This window comes from Acinonyx jubatus, chromosome C1 (assembly GCF_027475565.1).
Source record: "Acinonyx jubatus isolate Ajub_Pintada_27869175 chromosome C1, VMU_Ajub_asm_v1.0, whole genome shotgun sequence".
Taxonomy (NCBI): domain Eukaryota; kingdom Metazoa; phylum Chordata; class Mammalia; order Carnivora; family Felidae; genus Acinonyx; species Acinonyx jubatus.
In genome coordinates this window covers 95,440,067-95,461,897 of record NC_069381.1, presented here as the reverse complement: position 1 = coordinate 95,461,897, position 21,831 = coordinate 95,440,067, and the positions used below count along the sequence as shown (strand labels likewise).

The following is a 21,831-nucleotide window of genomic DNA, read 5'->3' as shown; positions in this document are numbered from 1 at the left end:
GGCTACCAGATGCTTATTTAAGCAGTCAGAAATGTTTCAAAGGGTGGGGACATAGCCCCATCCTGTGCATTATCCATCCAGTCGAAAAAGCTGCACTAAAACCCTTGTTTGGTGCTGGCTGAATTCCTCCCTCCCTCCCTTCAAAAGAACACCGTATTTCTTGAGTACCTGTGATGTGTGGGCACTGTGCTGAGAGCTGGGAAGATAGTGATGAACAGACAGATTCGCTGCCCTCAAAAGGGCTCTTTAAAATAAGAGTTTAACAAAATAAAAAGTTTCCAAGCATCTTTCTGCGACATGCAAGTAAAAATGATGGGTATAGGGGCGCCTGGGTGGCGCAGTCAGTTAAGCGTCCAACTTCAGCCAGGTCACGATCTCGCAGTCCGTGAGTTCGAGCCCCGCGTCAGGCTCTGGGCTGATGGCTCAGAGCCTGGAGCCTGTTTCCGATTCTGTGTCTCCCTCTCTCTCTGCCCCTCCCCTGTTCATGCTCTGTCTCTCTCTGTCCCAAAAATAAATAAACGTTGGAAAAAAACAAAATGATGGGTATAGTTAGTTAAACTCTACTCTACAAAACAAAGTTTTCATCGGTATGGATCATACGCTGAATAGAAAAAAGAAAGCAGGAACCAAAAGACTCCCCCCATCTATCCCTCACACACATTCCTTTTTAGAAAGCAGGCCACAGACGCTTTCCAAGAGCAATGCCACCATTCAGCAGATACTAATTCTAAACCCAAACCATCGCACTGCTGTGTAGACAAACAGTGTTATAGTTTAAACATCTGAAATAGGCGGATATTAAAGAAAGAAATAACTGGAGGAAATTATACGGGAAGACAACAAAATGTAAATTGAAGTTATTATCAAAGTAGTATGAGAATATCATTCCTTGATGTCTTTATAATGAGATAAACTCCCTAATCTGTATGTTAATTACTCTTAGGAAATTAAGCCAACGGTTTCAGGGAATTAATCATATCTTCTATGCCTTTCCTAACTCCTGAGCTAACCAGGGCTGTGTACAACCCCTTCTTACACATTGCCAGGTATGACAGCAGCTGGTAGACTGTGGTAGAAACACTTGGGTGTGCTGAATAATGGATAATCGAATCAGAGAAACTGGGGTTGTTTCTAGAAAGACTGTGTTACCCATTCTGTCAAAGAGATGGTTTCTCCACACTCAAGCCAGTTAAATAGATTTTAGCAACATGAAAAGGATCAGGACTCCAAAGAGGCTTAGCAGCATGTAGATTGTTAGGGAAAAAAAAAATCATGCATGTATCTTGCTAGACCAAAGTCACAACTGTTACTTGAGAAAAGCTTAACACTTTGGTTCCAAGGACCCCAAATGTTTATTGCTAAGTTAGCAAATGTAGGCAATCTCCTAGGACTTTACCCAGTATTTCCCAAGGTGAAGAAATGCCTGTAGGAGCTATCCCTAAAATATGACAGCTAAAAGCTACAGACCTAGATTAATATTCTTTTCTTACAGATGCATGATTTAATAGCAGCAGTAAGACAGATCAAATACATTAGCTATAGCAAACAAAAGAGCTTTGTGTAGCAGCAAATAATATTTGGCTATCTTGCGGTTATGAACCCTTAATCAGATATGTGGTTTGCAAATATTTTCTCGTATCCTGCAGGTTGCTTTTTCACTCGTTGATTGCTTCCCTTTGCTGCATAGTTTTTAAGTTTGATGAAGTCCCATTCGTCTACTTCTGCTTTTGTTGTCTGCAGTTTTTGTGTCATATCCAAGAGGTCCTTGCCAAAGTCAATGCCATGAAACCTTGCCCCTGTGTCTTCTAGGAGTTTTATAGTTTCGGGTCTTATATTTAGGTCTTTAATGTATTTTAATAATATTCAACCATAAAGGCATTTCTTTTATAAATTCTCTCCCCTCTCTGTAATCTACTACTTTATCCCCATTTGCAGGATAAAGTACTGTCAGATTCAAGGTCTCATACGCTGCTTCTAAAGATACTCTAGCCTCTTCTAATGACTCTACAACTTACTTGGGGATTTATTTCTAAAATCATAATGAAAGTCCAAAGTTTAAATTACCCTTGAAAAACCCCTTAAATTATCCACAGAGAAGAATATACCTGATTTTTTCTATTCTGCATAATCCTTGTCATTAACGTTTATGTAAGTGTATAATGTAAGTAATAATGCACCATATTGGTAAAAACAATACAATACACACAAAATCTACATGTTTTAAATACTAAAATCTCCTTGGTAAAGCAAGATGCTCATTCTATGGGAAGGATGTGGAATTTGGGACCAAATGAAGAAACAGATTCAAGTCTCCCACTCCTAATTCATTTTTAAGTACATGGTCCTTGACTGCAGTATCCAGCCCTCAATATTTTAACTGTTACTTAACTGTTATACTCTATAACTTCACTGCATTCATATTCTACCTCTGGGCAAATTATTTTAAAGATGAGAATGACAGCTGCGTTAGAACATAAAAATGCTTCACAATGAAACTTCCAAAAAATCATTTATTCATACTGATGATATAAAAATCATTTATTATATTATTCTCTGGTCTAAACCATATAAAATTTTAGGTTGATCAAATACATGTGGTTCTATATCTCTATAAATATATTTTATATTAATAGTGCTTTCTCATAAATTAGGCTTTATCAATTTATATTGTACCAACTAGTCTGAGGATCAGTGATGGTTCCCTCCTATATTATTCAACTACACTGCCTGAATGCATCTAGAACTGAAAATATTAAGCTCAGATAATAAATATGTCCTCCCTCCAGATGATGGTAACTCTTGAAATGCTCATTAAGTTAAGTTAGCCAATCTACCAAAAGTTTAAAAAACAGCCAGGCAAAATACTCTTCATTCCTACATTTTTCATTATTCGTGACAAACCTGTTTTTAATCCTCTTGTTTTTAAAAAACCAGAAGTCAAATACACTATTCCTTTATCCAAGTCAAATAAAAATGAAATATCATCCAGGGAAATCATCAGATTTAGGATCAACTGTTCCTTGTATGAAAAAAAATATATTTTTTTAATGTTTATTTATTTTTGAGAGAGACAGAGCAGGAGTTGGGAGGGGCAGACAGAGAAGGAGACACAGAATCTGAAGCAGGCTCCAGGCTCCGAGCTGTCAGCACAGAGCCCAATAGGGGGCCTGAACTCACAAACCGGGAGATCATGATCTGAGCTGAAGTCAGATGCTCAACTGGCTGAACCACCCAGGCGCCCCAATCTTTTTAAAGAAATATAAAAGAAATGGAAGCCTTGTGAAATGAGAATTTAACAATGTTAAGACAAGCCTCACAGTGACGGGGCATGTTAGAAGAGATACAGACATTTGCTTACTCAATGAAGTAGATCATCCCCGTGTCGGTGTAGGCCATTTCCCAGTTTTTGGGCAGTGGTTCCAGGTTCTCATCTCTCATCATATAATTTCTGAAGTCCATGGAGCTATTTGTTTGGTTATAACTCGGGACAGTCTTCATCCAATCAGAGGACTCAGAATGCCTCTCTCTGTTTTCTGCCATTCAAAACAGAACAGTGTGCAAAGTAGGTAAAGTTACATTCTCTTCAGACAGCTCTCTGCACTTCTGACAAAATGCCAAACATTCACCGCAAATTTCCTTGTATAATATGTCCATGTTCGGCTGTAAAATTTTTGAAGTGACAAACATACTAAATTTTTTTCATTTGCTAAGTGACATTAACCCAGGATAGCATCTCTGATGTCGTCTGGGAAAGAAGCAAAAAATAACACTGGAATCAATTCAGTACATAGTGAATACATATCTGTCACAGTACTATCAGCAACAGCAGCTGCAGTGGCTCTTATGCTGTCCTTTTATAATTCCAGGCTCTAGTTTAACTCATAATCTTCACAGCAACCCTGTTTATTATTTACTAATTCTAATAATTTATCAATATTAATTATATTTATTATACTATTTATCCCTCCTATTCTGTTTTACAGATTATAGATGAGGACACTAAGGCACAGTGAGGTTTCAGTCAAGGTCAAGCAGCTAACGATAGCAAAGTTGGGTTTCACAGCAATAGCACTGCTAGGAATTTACCCAAGGGATACAGGAGTGCTGATGCATAGGGGCACTTGTACCCCAATGTTTATAGCAGCACTCTCAACAATAGCCAAATTATGGTAAGAGCCTAAATGTCCATCAACTGATGAATGGGGAAGAAATTGTGGTTTATATACACAATGAAGTACTACGTGGTAATGAGAAAGAATGAAATATGGCCTTTTGTAGCAACGTGGATGGAACTGGAAAGTGTGATGCTAAGTGAAATAAGCCATACAGAGAAAGACAGATACCACGTTTTCACTCTTAGGTGGATCCTGAGAAACTTAAGAGAAACCCATGGGGGAGGGGAAGGAAAAAAAAAGAGGTTAGAGTGGGAGAGAGCCAAAGCATAAGAGACTCTTAAAAACTGAGAACAAACTGAGGGTTGATGGGGGGTGGGAGGGAGGGCAGGGTGGGTGATGAGTATTGAGGAGGGCACCTTTTGGGATGAGCACTGGGTGTTGCATGGAAACCAATTTGACAATAAATTTCATATATTGAAAAAAAAAAAGAAGAGTATTTGACAAACTGCAAAAACAAAAACAAAAACAAAGTTGGGTTTCAAATCTAAGTGGTTCACGCTCTTAACAGCTATACCAATCTGTCTCATACACATTTAACACAGGTCTTTAAAATAATACTAGTTTTTTTTTTAATTACACTCAACCGAGTTCCTATTGCTAAATGTAATTCTGTTGGTAATATTAAAGTCCTTTTAGAGTCCCAGAGTCCATAACGTAAGTAAGAATAAAATTTGGTTACTGTCTAGGGAATTCACAATTCATGCACTTAAACCTCATTTCTAGACTTATGAGATAACAACTCCAAACTGCAGGCAATGCCTTGGAATCAAGAATCTTAGAAGAGCCTTTAGGTATCATTACATGTAGTACTTCTACTCCAACTGTCCTTTATCCAAACGAGTTCTATAATCCATTAATACTACCTACCACCTTTCACTGTCCCTCATCGTATCTTCATTGCCCTACTCATGTAACTGAAATTCCATGATCAAGCATGATAATCGCTCCCTTGCAAACAAACACTACTGATTCCTTTGCCTCAACCTTACTTCATCATACATGCCCAGCTGAACAATAATAACTCTGCTTAAATCTTTCCCCCTGCTCTACAGCAGCACATGTAGCTGAATACAGGCAACACTAACTAGTTCACTTTTGATTTATGACCACTAAGCTCAAGAGGGCATTTAACGATGTATGATAATCACAGGAAATTTTAGTCCATTCACTCTGCCACTCTCCCAGATAACCATTTCATACCCTCCTTCTCCTTAAATCTACCATTACTTCTCCCTTATCCCTAATCTCATTTGGATGACTTTGTTTCCTGCACACAGCTAAATCCAATGATCAATTCTCAGTGACCATCTTATGTGAGCTATCAGTGGCATCTGAGAGTTTATCATTCTCTTTCCCTGGCTTCCAGGACACTCTACCCTCCTGGTGTACTTTCTATCTCACTGGCTTTTCTCAGTCTCCCCGAGCTCCATGTATTAGAGGCCTTTTCAGGGTTCAGTCTTTGGACCTTTTCTCTTCTCTTTCTATACTTACTCTCTTGTGGATCTCATTCAGTGTCATTACTCTACAATGACAGCTCTACACGCCGTATGCTGATGATGTCCGCATATGCATCTTCAGACCAGCCATAGACCTTTAAATCCAAGCTCAAACATGACATTTCCATCTGGCTGTCTAGTGAGCATCTCAAGCTCAAATACCCCAGTGTGAGCCCCTAACACCCTTTGCCAACCCAAACTGACTCCTCTTTAAATCTACCTCATCTCAATAAATGCAACTCCATTCTTCCAGATATTCAATCTAAAACCCATGAAATGATCTTTGTTCTCTTGGGCCTCATATCCAGTCTGTCGGCAAATGTTACTCATTTGTAAGTGGCTCAGGCCACTTCCTACCTGTCACGCTTTAATCAGGTTCAAACCAATATTTCTCACTTAAATTACAACCTCTTAACTAGCATCGCTGTTCATGCCCATGCCCTCCTACTGCCTGTTTTCTTTAATTTAATTTAATTCTATTTTATTTCATTTCTTTAGAGGGTGAGAGCAGGGGAGGGGCAGAGGGAGTGGGAGAGAGTGAATCCCAAGAAGGCTCCCTGCTCAGTGTGGAGTCTGATGCAGGGCTCGCTCTCACAACCGTGAGATCATGACCTGGGCCAAAATCAAAAGTCAGACACTTAAGCAACTGAGCCACCCAGACGCATCATCCTACTGCCTATTTTCAATGCGAAGCAAGAATGAGTTTACTAAAATCTGTTTTATCCAGTTATGCTTCTACTCAAATCCCTAAGTGGTTTCTCATCTCAAAATAAAAAGCAAATTCTTTTTTTAAAAAAGCCAAATTCTTCCAATGACCTATAAGATCGTATGTAATACACGTTTCCACATCCCCCAACCATTATCTGACTGACTTCACTGCTTACTATTTTATTCCCTTCCATCACTCGCATCCAACACATATAATGCACTGTCCACACTGTATCCAACTATATTGGTCTTCTTGCCTTTGTCGGAATATTCCAGGTATACTCCCACCTCAGGGTATTTGTATTAAGAATTCCCTCTGGCTGGGATGTTTTTCTCCCAGATATTTTGAGCTTACACCCCCACTTCTTTCAAAGTCCTCTTCTCAGTGAGATCTTTTCTGCCGCTCTATTTAAAACCACAAACTTTGGTCACCACTATCTTTTATCCTTTTCCCCCTCTGCTTTTTCTCTTTAGCACTCTCTAATATATGCTATTCATCTATGTTGGATAATTCTGTCTCTTCCCACTAGAAGGCAAAGTTCATAAAGACAGGGGCTTTTGTCTGTTTTGTTCGGTATTTTATTTCTAGCTGTTAGAAAAATGCCTAGCACTTAGCCTAGCAGGTGCTCAATAAATATTTGTTGAATGCATAGTTTTAATAAAACACAGGATTCATTCTCCAGGCAAAAAAAAAAAAAAAGTGACAGAAATTAAAACTCACTCAATGTGGAAATCAATCTGAAAGAGAGTTACATTCCTGGGATAGAAGTATTTTGCAGAAAGGCAAAAGCAAATCTATGATCTCTAATACTTTTCTGATTATGGTTCAAAGTGACTGTGGAAAGGAGTTTGCTTAATAGCCAATGACTTGAAAATACTGTTCATATAGTAAACACCTTAGAAAAAAAATGTTAGCATTATTACATAACATATGTCATCCTACATGGGTATATCAGCATTCTTACATTAATTCTTCAGCAATATATAAAATAATATACAACATTGTTTTGGGGGGGGGCGCCTAGGTGGCTCAGTCGGTTGAACGTCTGACTCTTGATTTCAGATCAGGTCAGGATCTCACGCGGTTCACAAGATCGAGCCCCATGTCGCGCTCTGCATTGACACTGCAGCGCCTGCTTGGGATTCTCTCCCTCTCTCTATGCCCCTTCCCCATTTGTGCTAAGTAAATAAATAAACTTTAAAATAAGTTAAACAAAATAATGTACATATTGGTATATACACAAATAAATCTTTACCTAGTCTCTCTCTACTTACCTCCCCTCAAATTGTCAATTTTTTAAGGCAGGAGTTCTAGTTCCCAATCGCAACACACAAATGCACATTTCTGCAACTTTCAGTAAGTGAACAACTACGGTTAGTATTAATTCAGAAAAGACCAAGGCTTTTTCGTCATGACTTTTATTGTTTTTTCATTAAAATATTCTGAATATTTTCTCTTACAAAGAAGTGTATAATCCAGGGGAAGTGTCCTATGGTATCCACATACAAGTGATAGTATACAAACTGCCTCCCACTCTTGGATATACTCCCTTTATTTACTATTGAAAAAAAAATTTTTTTTAATGTTTATTTATTTTTGAAGGAGAGAGAGAGCATGAGCGGGGAGGGTCGGAGAGAGGGAGACACAGAATCCGAAGCAGGCTCCAGACTGAGCTGTCAGCACAGAGCCTGCTGCGGGGCTCGAACCCACAGACCATGAGATCATAACCTGAGCCGAAGTCAGACACTTAATTGACTGAGCCACCCAAGCGCCCCAAACATTACCATCAAAAAGTTAGTAACATCTGGTTTAACAACTGGCTTCCATGACAAGCATAAAACGATGAAGGTTACAGACAGGCTTCTCTCTAGAGGAACTGCAGTGGTCACCAAAAGGCTCTTCATTAGAAGTAAAAACAGGGGGCGCCTGGGTGGCTCAGTCAGTTAAGTGTTCGACTTCGGCTCAGGTCACGATCTCACGATTTGTGAGTTCGAGCCCCTCATCGGGCTCTGTGCTGACAGCTCAGAGCCCGGAGCCTGCTTCGGATTCTGTCTCCTTCTCTCTCCGCCCCTCCCCAACTTGTGCTCTGTCTCTCTGTGTCTCTCAAAAAATAAATAAACGTAAAGGAGTAAAAACAGAACATTTCTCCCCCTCAAATTAAGAACACAGAAGTTCCTATATTGGGATAGGTTCATGGTCTCTAATCCCAGTCTCAAACATTTAAAAATGTTAACAGACTTAATTTTGTGGGAGAGCAATGCTCCCCTTAGAGTATGATAAGTTCCCTTAACATCCGCTAAAGAATTAGACATGAATTCACCTAAACCTTTTTAGACCTGTTTTCAGTCTCTACACCCAAATATACTGGGGTCATTAATGTCAAACATATTATGTGGCATAACTACATGAGATGTTAGGACAATAAAACAGAACTCACACTCTGGAGGACACAAATGAATATATTAAGACAGTCAATACAATATATGCAGCAAATTTTAGTAGATGATGGGTAAAAACATCAGAGGCTTTGGGAAAATAATATGGTAATGGGTTCTGCAAATTTGGGGATGTGATCAAATTCATTCGTTTACTGGGTATCAATAAAATACTTTTTTAGTTCCTACTTTGTGCCAGGCACGGTTCATGGTGCAAGGGATACAACAATGATGCATGCAAACCTTCCAGCCCTTATGAAGCTCATATTCTAGTGTTTTGAATAAAAATATTGTAATAAATAGCACTAAAATTAGTTCTGCTGTAATTCTGTGGCTTCCCACTTCTACTCTCAATTAGCAGGGTAAGAATCTCCTAAGCAACCACATTAGTTAGGGGTGCTCAAAAGATTCTCCACCACTAAATATCTGTTGGTTTTGCATTTAATGAAAAATAAGAGAGTCAGGTTTGGAAATTTTCTTTGGGTGATTAAGAATTTAAATTCAACATATTGCTAACAAATCTTTCAGGTAATTTTTACTGGCATGTTTCTGACCCCCTGCATTTTTAGTTGAAGGCTGAGTCTTAAAACTACATTTTGTTTTTATCCCATAAAGTAGGACTCACGCCAACAGGATTCCCATATCTTGGAGCCTCAAATATTTCAAGTCGCAGGGTAATGGCATATCATGTTATTAGTAATGACAGCTTATTATTGACTTATCCAAACTTCCACTTGGTACAACTCACTTCAGCCTATTAGATGGCTGCCAGATGGTTCCATACACAACCTTTTAGAAAAAAATTAGAATTGCATCACCTGCTCTACACAGACTTTCCGATAGATTTTACTACTTCTAATTCAGTATCACGTTAAAGTCAATACGGAAGATCAGTTAGAAGTGACTCATCTATTTACAAACCCGCATTTCCGCTGCCGTTAATAGCTTCCTTGTCCTCATCTTCTTCCTCTTCAGGAAGAGAGCTGTCCATTCTCTCCATCTTGCTGACAGATGTGGTTCGCTTTCTTTGGGATTCTGTGTCAAACTCATTATCAAAGAGGACCTGATCAACTGGATCTGGCTGGAAAGGGCTGGGTTCTGCTGGAGGTTTGGGAGTTCCATAGAAGTTTCCTGAAATGGACAAAGTAATAGCAGCTGAAAGAACTGATGTTGAATTGAGAGTCAGAACTACATGATCCAGCGTATGTCTCTGCCCTGATATCTCATACTGAGGCTTCTAATTGATCACCATTGGCCAAAAGGAAGCCAAAACACTTCTTCTTAGGAGTGGAGGAGGGAGAAAGAACAGAAAGACCTAATTTTTCAAAAGCCCTTTACCATGTATTTTCTAACATTATCTAACTTAAAGAAAAAAAAATTTTAATGTTATTTTTGAGACAGTGAGAGAGAGAGAGAGAGAGCACGAGCAAAGGAGGGGCAGAGGAAGAGGGAGACATAGAATCTGAAACAGGCGCCAGGCTCTGAGCTGTCAGCACAGAACCTGACATGAGACCCGAACTCACAAACCACGAGATTTTGACCTGAGCCCAAGTCAGACACTTAACCGACTGAGCCACCCAGGCACTCCTAACATTATCTAACTTTTTAATACTGTTTGTACTAAGGATAGGAAGTTGACTTCATGTACATAGTTTATTTATTCCTACAGGGCTGGCTTTGCATGGGATCTAAATTAGGGCCTCGTTTGTGAATTTAAATGCATCAATGCTCTTGTGTAAGACTAATTGGCATAAGAAGTGGGAGTAAAGGAAGAGAAAACTAACTCAAATAATTTTGTTCTGATGTGCAACATAATGAACTATTTTGGTAAAACGAGGAAATATGTGGGTAAAGGATAAAGCTGAGAACTAACCAGTGTGTGTTGAAATGTAGGCTGTTTATGTAAAAGTAATTTTTAGGTTCTCTGAGCATTCTAATTATATTATTTTATTTGACAATTTATTGAACAGAGACATTATTAGCATAATTCAATATTGGCTTACTCTCAGGAAAGAAAGAAATACTTTAATATTCTAAGTCTTGAGGATCAGGAATTTTTGCAGTAAATATAAATGTTCCAGAGTAGAATGAAAACAACTGAGTATCTTAATTTGTCATGCAATTCCCAGTAGGCGGGCAAATACAATGGAAAACCACTCAAAAGGTCTAACTACATGAATAGTTTGTGGCTCCTGCTAGTTTTGACCTTTTATCAGCCACCATGCCAATGCTCTAGGAAGATAAATATGGTTAGGGAATAAAATACTCACTGTATATATTTTAAAAATCACATCTTCTAATCAAATTCCTGGGCTCTTAAGCAGGCAATTATTATTTTTTTTTAGTTTTTTAAGAATGTTTATTTATTATTGGGAGACAGAGAGAGACAAAGCATGAGCATGGGAGGGGCAGAGAGAGGGGGAGACACAGAATTCAAAGCAGGCTCCAGGCTCTGAGCTGTCAGCACAGAACCCGATGCAGGGCTCAAGCCCACAAACCGTGAGATCATGACCTGAGTTGAAGTTGGACACTTAACCAACTGAGCCAGCCAGGCGTTCTTTAAGCAGGCAATTATGACACTCATCACATAAAGTAAATGAATGGGGTATATAATGAATTATTTGTCCTAGATGAAAAAAGCATAGGTTGTTCACCATAAAACCGAGGCAAATCTACAAATAAGTTTACCTTCAGTAGTGTGTGCCTTGAGGAGAAAGCATTAAGATAAATTCTTTGGAAATCTGACTTAGAGTGGTAATTGTCATTAAAATATTCAAGACAAAACAATGAAATCAAACCAAAACACTTATCAACTACCTCTTATCTCTCCCACTCAATAACTCCCTTGCTTCCAAATCCATGTTTGAAATGGTGTTATTCCTATCATGTAGATGGATGCAAAGATTCATATTAAAAGGCTCAGAGGAGGTCTCTGCGAACTTTCTGGGCCACGAGTAATAAAGCAAAGACTCAACGAACAGGCCAGCTCACGCTTCTCTGGGGCAGAGGGCACAGAAACATCCCAAAGAGAAGTCTGGTGGAGGAGAAGGAGGATGCCCCAGGATTTCAATTTCTCCTGCACAGTGTCCCCCAATCATGCTGCCCAGGAATTTGGACATGCCGTGGCAAAAATCAAAACTCCACTTCTCTAAGGACGGTAGTTGTAGTAAAAATGCTAGACACACATGTTACTGTGTAGACTTAGTAATTACTACCCCACCCAAGGAAGTTTAACTGTCTTCCTGGGTGAAATCAGACAAATTTGCGATATTGAGATTGCTACCCATGATCATGAAGATTTTAGGACTTCATAATAAATTCTGGCAGTTGCCTTATTTAAACATGATTATTGGACTTAGATTAAAAAAGAAAACTAGTGTTGCTCATAAGGAAATTAGATCTATTTTTCTTGAGTGGTTGGTAAATAGCAAGATTTCAGATACAGCAAGGCGTAAAAATGACTACATTTGTGAATCCTACTATAGTTATTATCAGAGAAAGGTTTTCAGCTTTTTGAAGCTGTTTTGGAAGGTTTCCGCCCCCCGTCTTTTTTCTTTTCTGAAGGTTTTTAAAAATTTTTCAAATGGAATTATCAACTATTAAATATTTTAAATACACACAAAAACACAGACAAGTGTATTAGAAGTATCCTTATTTACTTAACTTGCCTTTCAGGTCTCCCTTTTATCCCTCTTTAAGGACTTGCATATATGGTCACATATTCAATTAAAGCCCTAACTTCCTGTCTCAGTCCTTCCCGTGCTCTCCTTGAGCTGTCCTGAAGTTGGTATGTGTTATTCCCCTGCACACTATGTACAACTAGGATGCATGTACATGCACACATAATATATAGATACCAATGTTTCTGTAAAAGCTTCATAAAGGTTTTTATCACATTTCGTATCTTTTTAAAAATAAATGGTATACTGTATGTATTCTTTTGCATCTTTCTTTTTATACAATTGTATTTCTAGGACTTATTCCTGTTCATACATGTAGATTCAAGTCTATTTAACTGCTGTATAATAGTCCATTTTCATGAAAAATTAAAGCGCATCTCATTAACTCCCCTACTCAAACACAGTTGTTTCCATTCTCTCACTGTTTCAAATTAATGCTATAATGACCATTCCGGCATGTGACTACATACGCACAGAGGTAAGGATTTCTCTAGTGCAGGCATCTAAAGAGGGAACTGCTGGGTTCAGAGTTAAGTGCATCTTCAAATTTACCAGCTATTACCAAGATGCTCCCCAAAAGGGGATTATATCATTTTATACTCTTGCCAGCAGTATATGGGAGTTTCCACTTCCCACAATTATCAGACTTTAAGATTTTTGTCAATCTGATGGATGTGAAATGGAGCATTTCAATTTGCATTTCCTTTGAATTCAGCACACAGCAATTAGTAATATGTAATATGCCACACTGCCAGATCCCATGTTGTTATACTTAACAGAGGGAAATAAAGGAGAATGTCTTTGTGATGTAAGGGCGGAGAAGGACTTCTTTTTTTTTTCATGTTTCTTTATTTTGAGAGAGAGAGAGTGCACGTGTGAGCAAGCACAGGGGAGGGGCAGAGACAGGGAAAGAGAGGGAGAATCCCAAGCAGGCTCTGTGCTGTCCGCACAGAAGCTGATACAGAGCTCGAGCTCATGATCATGACCTGAGCCAAGATCAAAAGAGTTTGAAGCTCAACTGACTGAGTCACCCAGGCGTCCCCAGAGGAATTCTTAAAACTTCTAAAGCACAGATCCTAAGAGAAACAGTGATAAATCTCATACATAAAAATTAAGGATTTCTGGAAGACTGGGTGGCACAGTGAGTTAAGCATCCGACTGTTGATTTCAGTTCAGCTCACGATCTCACAGTTCTTGGGTCTGAGCCCCACAATAGGCTCTGCGCTATCAGCAGGGAGCCTGCTTGGGGTTCTCTCTCCTTCTGCCCCTCTTCCATTCTCTAAAAAGCGACCTGACTTTGGCTCAGGTCATGATCTCGCAGTCTGTGCGTTCAAGCCCCGCGTTGGGCTCTGTGCTGACCGCTCAGAGCCTGGAGCCTGTTTCAGATTCTGTGTCTCCCTCTCCCTCTGACCCTCCCCCGGTCATGCTCTGTCTCTCTCTGTCTCAAAAATAAATAAACGTTAAAAAAAATTAAAAAAAAATTAAGGATTTCTGTTTAATGAAGCAACACAGGACAAGCTTATCAGGTGCCAGAATGGGAGAAAACCTCTATAACCAATAAGGAATTAATTCTAAATAAATATCTAAATATCTAAGAAATGTCTGCAAACGGAGATCTCACTTGAAAAAAACAAACGAAAAGGCAATTACTAATAGGCATATGAAGAGACGCTCAAACTCTCTGACTACCAGAGAAACTTGAATTTAAAGGAGATAGCACTTCCACAACCATCAGACTGGCAAAATTCTGAAGCCGGATGGTGAGGAAGTGGAGTCCTTACTGATGCTGCTGCAGGAACCGACCGGCGATGCAGGGGCAGAGCTACCTCAACCCCTTTACCAGAGCGAGTACAGACAGCCCCTAAAACCCCACAGTTCTGCCCCTGGGTACGTATGCCACAGACACACTCACACAGGTCTAGGAAAAAGGGTGTCACAGCTTTATCCGTGGTGGCGGGGGAGATTGGAAGCAATCTGGAAGTCAATCACTGGGGAGAGGGGTTAAGTAAAATGCCGTGGATTCACAACCTGGAGTACTGTGCGGTGGTGAAGACAGCAATGAATTAGCAACATGGGTGAACCCAGAAAACATAGAAACAACTGAAAACCGTTAAAAACTGAATGAGATCTAGAATAATAAAGAGTAAATGCATGCAAATAATAAATGCACGCACACGAGGTGCACAATACACATTTTGCAAGAATGCATACAAACAAAAGCATACATATTAAACACATCAGTCTGGTTGCCACTAAGAGGGAGGTGAATGAGAACAGGCTATTTGCATAAAAATATAAAACGGCAGTGGTCACTTTCTCTCAGAAGCCTTCACAGGCCACCTTATCTTTGATATTCTTACTATTTTCTTTAAATCTCTTGTTTTTTTGGGGTGCCTGGGTGGCTCAGTCGGTTAAGCAGCCGACTTCGGCTCAGGTCATGATCTCGCGGTCCGTGAGTTCGAGCCCCACGTCGGGCTCTGGGCTGACAGCTCAGAGCCTGGAACCTGTTTCAGATTCTGTGTCTCCCTCTCTCTGACCCTCCCCTGTTCATGCTCTGTCTCTCCCGGTCTCAAAAATAAATAAAACGTTAAAAAAAAAAATCTCTTGTTTTTGTTTCCTTCATAACATCTCCTTCTGATGTTTGATTTTGTTTGTTTTACTAACTTCATATTTAGATATGGGATTTATTAAGGCAGTATCATTTCAATATTGTTCACTACAGTATCACTATTCCCTCTTACACTGCTTGGCATATAGTGGGTACTTAATAAATGGGTTGCTGAGGGGTGCCTGGGTGGCTCAAGTCAGTTAAGCCTCCGACTCTTGATTTCAGCTCAAGTCACGATCTCATGGTTCATGGGATCGAGCCCTGCACTGGGTTCTGCGCTGACAGCAAGGAGCTTGCTTGGGATTCTGTCTCTCTCTGCCTCCTCTGCTAGTGCTTTCTCAAAATAATCAAATAAACTTAAAATTAAAAAAAAATGGGTTGCTGAATGAATGAATGAATGAACGAATGAATGAATGAGTTGTGGGAGCTAAGCTCAGAACCCGTAGCTGCAGCAAACTAAGCAGGCAAAAGCAAATCACAGAAGACTCCGAAGAGGATTCACAAGCAGAGCTGTGCCGGAGGAAGGCTAGCACGACAGCAATGGGCAGGTGGGGAGCACGGAGGGAAGAAGGTGAACAAATGACATGAACCATAGTAGCCCAGACGCAAGCCAGTCCAAGGCCCACAAGGAAGTGTGAGAGTGAAAAGAAAGGCACTGGAAAAGCTGCTACAGACAAAGAAATGGCTAGATTTGGTAGGAGACACGTGGGAATAGGAGAGAGAGGAGGAAGCAAATGACGACTCCACTGTTTTGAGCCCAGGGTGCAGCTAAAGAGAGAAATTACGAATTACTCTTTTGGATACACACGAATGCATGTTTGGATACGCTGAACTCAAGGTCAGTGTTTATTGAACACCATTTCTAGACACTAAGGATACTTCTGAATAAGAAAGACATGATGCTGCCTTCATCGAGCTTGTGAAAAAGGCAACCATGACAGCTTGATGAAGCAATGATGAGGGAGTACGGGAAACCATGGAGCGGACAAGCTTGCCAGGGGAGAGCGGAGGCTAAGGGGGAACAAAGGACGGAACGTGGCTTCATTTAAAAACTGAAACTGATCTTAAGTCTCTGCTTCCTAGAATCAAGTGGGTAGAGAAGAGATAAGAAAAGAAAATCAATTATTCTATTTTTGTTCTTTCCCCCCCAATCTATTTTCTCTCTTCTCCAAGAGAGCCAAGCTGTAGACTTTTTAGAGTACACAGTATTTGGATTCCCAACCACAAACAGAGAGCAATCAACAAACACATGTTGAGTTCACACGATGAATATGAATTTCTATGAAATATGCAAACTGGCCAGTTTGAATGATTTCAGTACATTCTTCACAATCAGCTTCATAATATGATGGAATGCTTCTGCTTATTATTTAATCCCATTTTAGTTAGCAAATGACAAAGAGCCTGACCAAAAGAAAAATTTCCCAAAGACCAACAGAAATTTTTTTTTACAAAAATGGTATTTTACTGATCAAATTCCCTTTGAAATAATTCTAGTCAGTTTTCTAATAATTCAGATAGTTTTCTTGGTTGCTGCCATTGTCAGTATTTGGGGACATACCATCATACGTTCCACTTTCTAATAATGCGCCACTCTCTTCCAGTGCTTTGAACTGTTCAACAGAAATGAAATTATAGTCCACCCCGGGTACTTCCCCATCCCTGGGGGCCCTTGTAGTGCCTAAGGAAAAAAACAAGAAAAAAAATAGGTTGTAAACTGCTTTTAAACTTACAAAATATTGAGAATAGAAAATACAGTCTATAGAGAACACATGGGAGAAACACACTACTGAATATATGGTACCTTCTAGAATGACGATCAGAAAATTTTAGATTTAACATTTTTTGGTGACAGTAGGAAAATAATGTAGAATGACTAAATACACTTTAACAAAATCTACAGATAGCTATGAAATTTGAACCACAAAGACTAAAAAAAGTTTTAGTGTCAAAGGAAGCTTAACTTTCTAAGACACAATTCTTTTTTTTTTTTTTTTAAGTTTATTTATTTTCGGAGAGAGAGAGAGTGTGTGCGCAAGTGAGCTCAGGGGAAGGGCAGAGAGAGAGAGGGAGAAAGAGAATCCCAAGCAGGCTCCGTGCTCTTAGCACAGAGCCCAAAGGAGGGCTTGATCTCACAAACTGTGAGATCATGACTGCGCCTAAACCAAGAGTTGGATGCTTAACCAACTGAGGCACACAGGCGCCCCCAACAGTTAATTCTTTTACTTCAATTATCACTACTTAACATCTGAAGGAAAGATAAATCTATCAATGACAGATTCATATTTCATATTTTGAGGGACATGGTATTCTTTTTTGTTTTTAATTGAAGTAAAGTTGACATACAGTATTAGTCTCAGGTGTATACAGACTTCATTTTCATCAAGCTACATTTGTTTCTTCCCTGGAATAAATGTAAGCTAACCTTCTACTTCCTAGCGTCATGAAGGACAATAAAAAGAGAGACACAATTTTTAAAGGTTCTTTTAATAAACTCTAGTTTAAAAACTTGGACAAATTTTAATTATGAAATTATTTTAGATTAATGAATAAAAGGCTTAAGATAGGTATTCACATATTACACCTTAGCCATTATTAAGTCATTTCAAACACTTCAGAAATACACTGTTTAATGAAATATACTATGGCAATACAATACTAAATTTCTGTCTATTAAAGAATTCATGCTAAAGCAAAATATTTCAGATCAAAAGTATAAATTCAAGTTATGGCAGCACTGCTACCTTTGACTGAATTTTACTGAATATGAATTAAATTGAAAATTTATTATCAGTTCTAGATACTAGAAAAATTATTTCAAACAGTAGAGAATACAAAAAAGAGATCTAAGTATTTAGCCAGGAAACAGAGTTAGGATATTGTGGCAAATCCTGTGTAAGAATGCCTTCCCAAACCTCTTCCTCCACTTCTGCTCCCTATTCATTAATGGCGCTCCAAGCCAGAAACTGGCAAGTCCGCCATCTTAGGTTCTTCTCTCTATTCCACATCTAGTCAACAAATCCGGTTGATTCCATCTCTTGAATATCTCTAGGATTTATATACTTTAATTCATTCTCACACTGACCTAATTCATATCACTATCTATGGTCTCCTAGGTTCAACCCTTGCTCTCCCTGGCTACTCTCCTTACCCAGACTGTAGCCAGTGACTTCTCTAAAACAATCATCTGGGCAAAAATCCTCTAAATCAATCAAAGGTTTCCCATGATCTTTAGCACTCAAGTCCACACTCTACCTTTCCAGGTTCTGTATTGCCTCACTCCTTTCATATTCCAGGCTTTAAACATAAGAGGGTTTTTTTTCCCCCAGTTCTTTTAATGTTTCTTGCATTTGCTCACCTCCATAAGGCCTTTGTCCAAGCCATTCTTTTCTCTGGAAGACTTCCTCTTCCCTTTCCCACTCTTACCTCAGCTAATTCCTGGCTTAGAAAGTTTCTTTAGTGGGGCGCCTGGGTTGCTCAGTCAGTTAAACCACTGACTTCAGCTCAGGTCATGACCTCACGGTTTGTGGGTTCAAGGCCCATATCACTGTCAGTGCAGAGCCTGCTTTGGATCCTCTGCTCCCTCTCTTTCTGCCCCTACCCTCCCATTCCCCATGTGTGTGTGCGCATGCTCTCTCTCTCTCTCTCTCCCTCTCTCTCAAAAATAAACATTAAAAAAAAAAAGTTTCTTCAAGAAACCTTCCTGGGGTATGGAACATGAAGGAATCACATCTAAGTGGTTCAAAGTAATAGCCCCAAGTCTTAGCACAGTGAAAGAATCATGGTAGGTACTCAATATAGACAGTTGTCAAGTAAATTACATGAAATTTTACACAAATATAATTAGCAGTGTCTAGAAATATGCTATTATTATAATTCACGGGAAATTATTAATTGCTCTTACTTTTTAGTTGCATTACATTCTATAACATGAAAAAACTCCATAAAGATGTTAATAAACCATTAATGGTAACAATCTCAGAAAATAACAATTAAGCCAACACTGTAAGCAACAAAGACTGTATTCAACAAATTTCGCCCCTCATCCTTACCCAACTTCTTATAAAAATGAGCATTTCTTTATGTGCTTTATGTCACAGAGGATACAAAATCTGGAAAACATAACTTTCTTTCTTGTTAAATATTTTTTTGTCAAATTTGTTTTTTCATATATATTGACTAAACTACATCGTTAGATTCCCCAAAAAGCTAATAGCTCTTAGCTCCATATAAAGTAAAAGTTAACATTGGAAAATAAATTTAATGATTAAATTTAAAATTTATAGTGATCTGTGATAGATGAAAAACGTGGCCACAATATTTTGTACCTCCTTCCATCAAGAGATGGGGCAGCCTCCTGCCTCATTTCTGAAATCTAGACTGGATCTATGGTTTGCTTTCAGTAATTTAAGGTGGAGGATGTGATTTTGTACAATTTCAGGAGTCTAGGCTTTCATCTTTGCCTTATTAGAATGGTTCCACCACCAAGAATGGAAGTGTAGTCTAGACTATGATAAGAGAGCCTCACTCAAGAAACAGCACCAGGGTTCCAGACATGTGAGTGAGGCCATCTTAACACCTACAATCTGCGTGGAGGTGCGAATGACTGCAGCCACAAGAGTTGTCCCAGTTGAGTCCATCCGACTCATGGAATCATGAGAAATAATGCATGATGGTTATTTCAAGTCATTAAGTGCTGGGCTGGTTTGTTATTTGGGAACGGCTAATTAAAATATTATCCAAATAAACTCTACTATAACACATAATGATTATATAAAACTCGACTTAAGAGAAAACCATATTACAGTTAACACTATAAAAACAGCACTGATCCAAGGGGCAGGAGTTACTCTATATTTTAGTCTAGAATTGTTATTAACAGTAGAATTTTAAACAAGCACTGAATCCTTCTGGGCCTCCTTCTCTTTCTGCAAAGTGGTGTTGAGCAAGATGATGTTCATGATTCTTTCCATTAGTAGATATGAAATGTTATGTGTGACATATACGTTTCCAAGACTTAAAAAGTAGCTTTAATGTTAATTCTCTTAACAAATATGGATTATTACAAATTTTCACATCCTATCCCCAAAAATGTATAATCCCACACACATAAAAAGTTCTCTCCCTTTCTCTATGTTACCTCATTGTCTTCAGCATTCCAGAAAATTTATCTTTATATTCTCCTGATACTCTATATATTTAATGTAAAACTTTCTGTATTGCCTCCAGTCACCACTATAATTCTTTTTACGTAAAACTTCCTCTGAATCGTATTTACACACAGTCTCCAACTCCTCTCCTCTCACTCTCTCTTGAGCCCATTCCAATCAGATCACTGCCCCACACACTCCGCTGAGACAATCCGCTGTATTCATCAGGAGTCTCCACTTTGCTTCACCCAATGCTCGAGTCTCAGTCCTCATATCACCTGACCTTGTGTCAACATTTGATAAAACTGACCATTCCACTCTTTTGCTTTATTCTGAAACCTATAGAAAGTTTCATAAAACATATATGTAAAGTTTAACAAGTAGTAATGTATCAAATCCATCCAAGCGAAGAAAGAGAATATCACCAGGACACCAAAAGCCCTCTTGAATGCCTCCAATCATAATTCTCTCCTTCCCCTCACCCCCAAAGGTACCCACCATCTTGATATCTGTGATGATGATTCCCTTTCTTCTTTCAAATGTTTACCAACTATGTAATGCATTCCTAAGCAACATAGCTTAATTTTGCCTATTTTATAACTTCATATGAATAGAATCATGCCATATGCATCCTTTTAGGTCCACATTAACATGTGCCAAGTTTTTAAACTTCTGCCGACATGTAAAGGCATCTCACTGTGTGTTTAATGTACAACTGGGTTTTTGAGATTATACGTTCTTTTTCAAATATTTACTAGCCATAGATATTTCTTCAGTTGTGAAGTGACTGTTCAAGGCTTTTGCCACTTCTCTATTGCCTTGCCTGTCTTCTAAAATTTGATGTGTATTTCTTTACACTCTGGATACGACAGTGCATCATCAAATCTCAGTAATCAACGGCTTCTAAAATGCACCACTATCTTATCACTAAAAAAGAAAACAAAATGACAATTAAAATTGAAAGACACCACCTACCGAAAGCTACAATCCAACTGGAGAGAGGTTAAAGTGTGAAATAGCTGTATCTTAGCACTGAGGAAGCACTGCCATCCTGTCACATACAGCATCGCAAAGGGGAAGTTTCTGCAAATATGTGAAATGTGCCTCCTAGAAACAGTGCTCTACGCAAAACTGTGTTCCCCAAATAGTAGATAGAGGTTATGGAGAAAATAGGGTCAGAGTTGACTTCTCAAAACCTAGCGCAACTTCGTTACCCAGAGCACTAGCAAAACCAATAACCCCCCCTAATTAAAAATATTAATACAATTTAAAAGATTTTAAATTCCTAAGAAAAATATCAGACTAAGTAAAATTCTTTGTCTTCAGAAAATGACTTAAAAAAAAAGAAATGAATAGATAGCTTGACAGGAAGGGTATGAAGAGGGCTGAGGCTACTGAATAATGAAGATAAGATCAGGCAAAATGTGCAATAAATGATTTTAAGATAAAGCACATGTTCAAATTGAGAAGAGGCCAAATCAAGGTGAACGGGCATCACGTATGGTGCATACAACATTCAACTATGTTTGTATATTCCTTCTACTTGCCGCTACTTGATGACACAAAACATTAGCTTGC

At 38.8% G+C, this 21,831-nt stretch overlaps 1 protein-coding gene across 2 annotated transcripts in view; it reads right to left on the bottom strand.

The window, feature by feature from the left end:
• Positions 1-21,831, bottom strand: part of MAGI3 (membrane associated guanylate kinase, WW and PDZ domain containing 3) — a 244,627-nt gene that overhangs the window by 68,153 nt on the left and 154,643 nt on the right. For both annotated transcript variants that reach the window (XM_027058313.2, XM_027058315.2), the window contains exons 3-5: positions 16,665-16,784; positions 9,737-9,946; positions 3,359-3,533 (exon numbers count right to left, since the gene is read on the bottom strand). In XM_027058313.2, the coding sequence (XP_026914114.2) occupies positions 3,359-3,533; positions 9,737-9,946; positions 16,665-16,784 (505 nt within the window). The remainder of the gene's footprint in view (positions 1-3,358; positions 3,534-9,736; positions 9,947-16,664; positions 16,785-21,831) is intronic.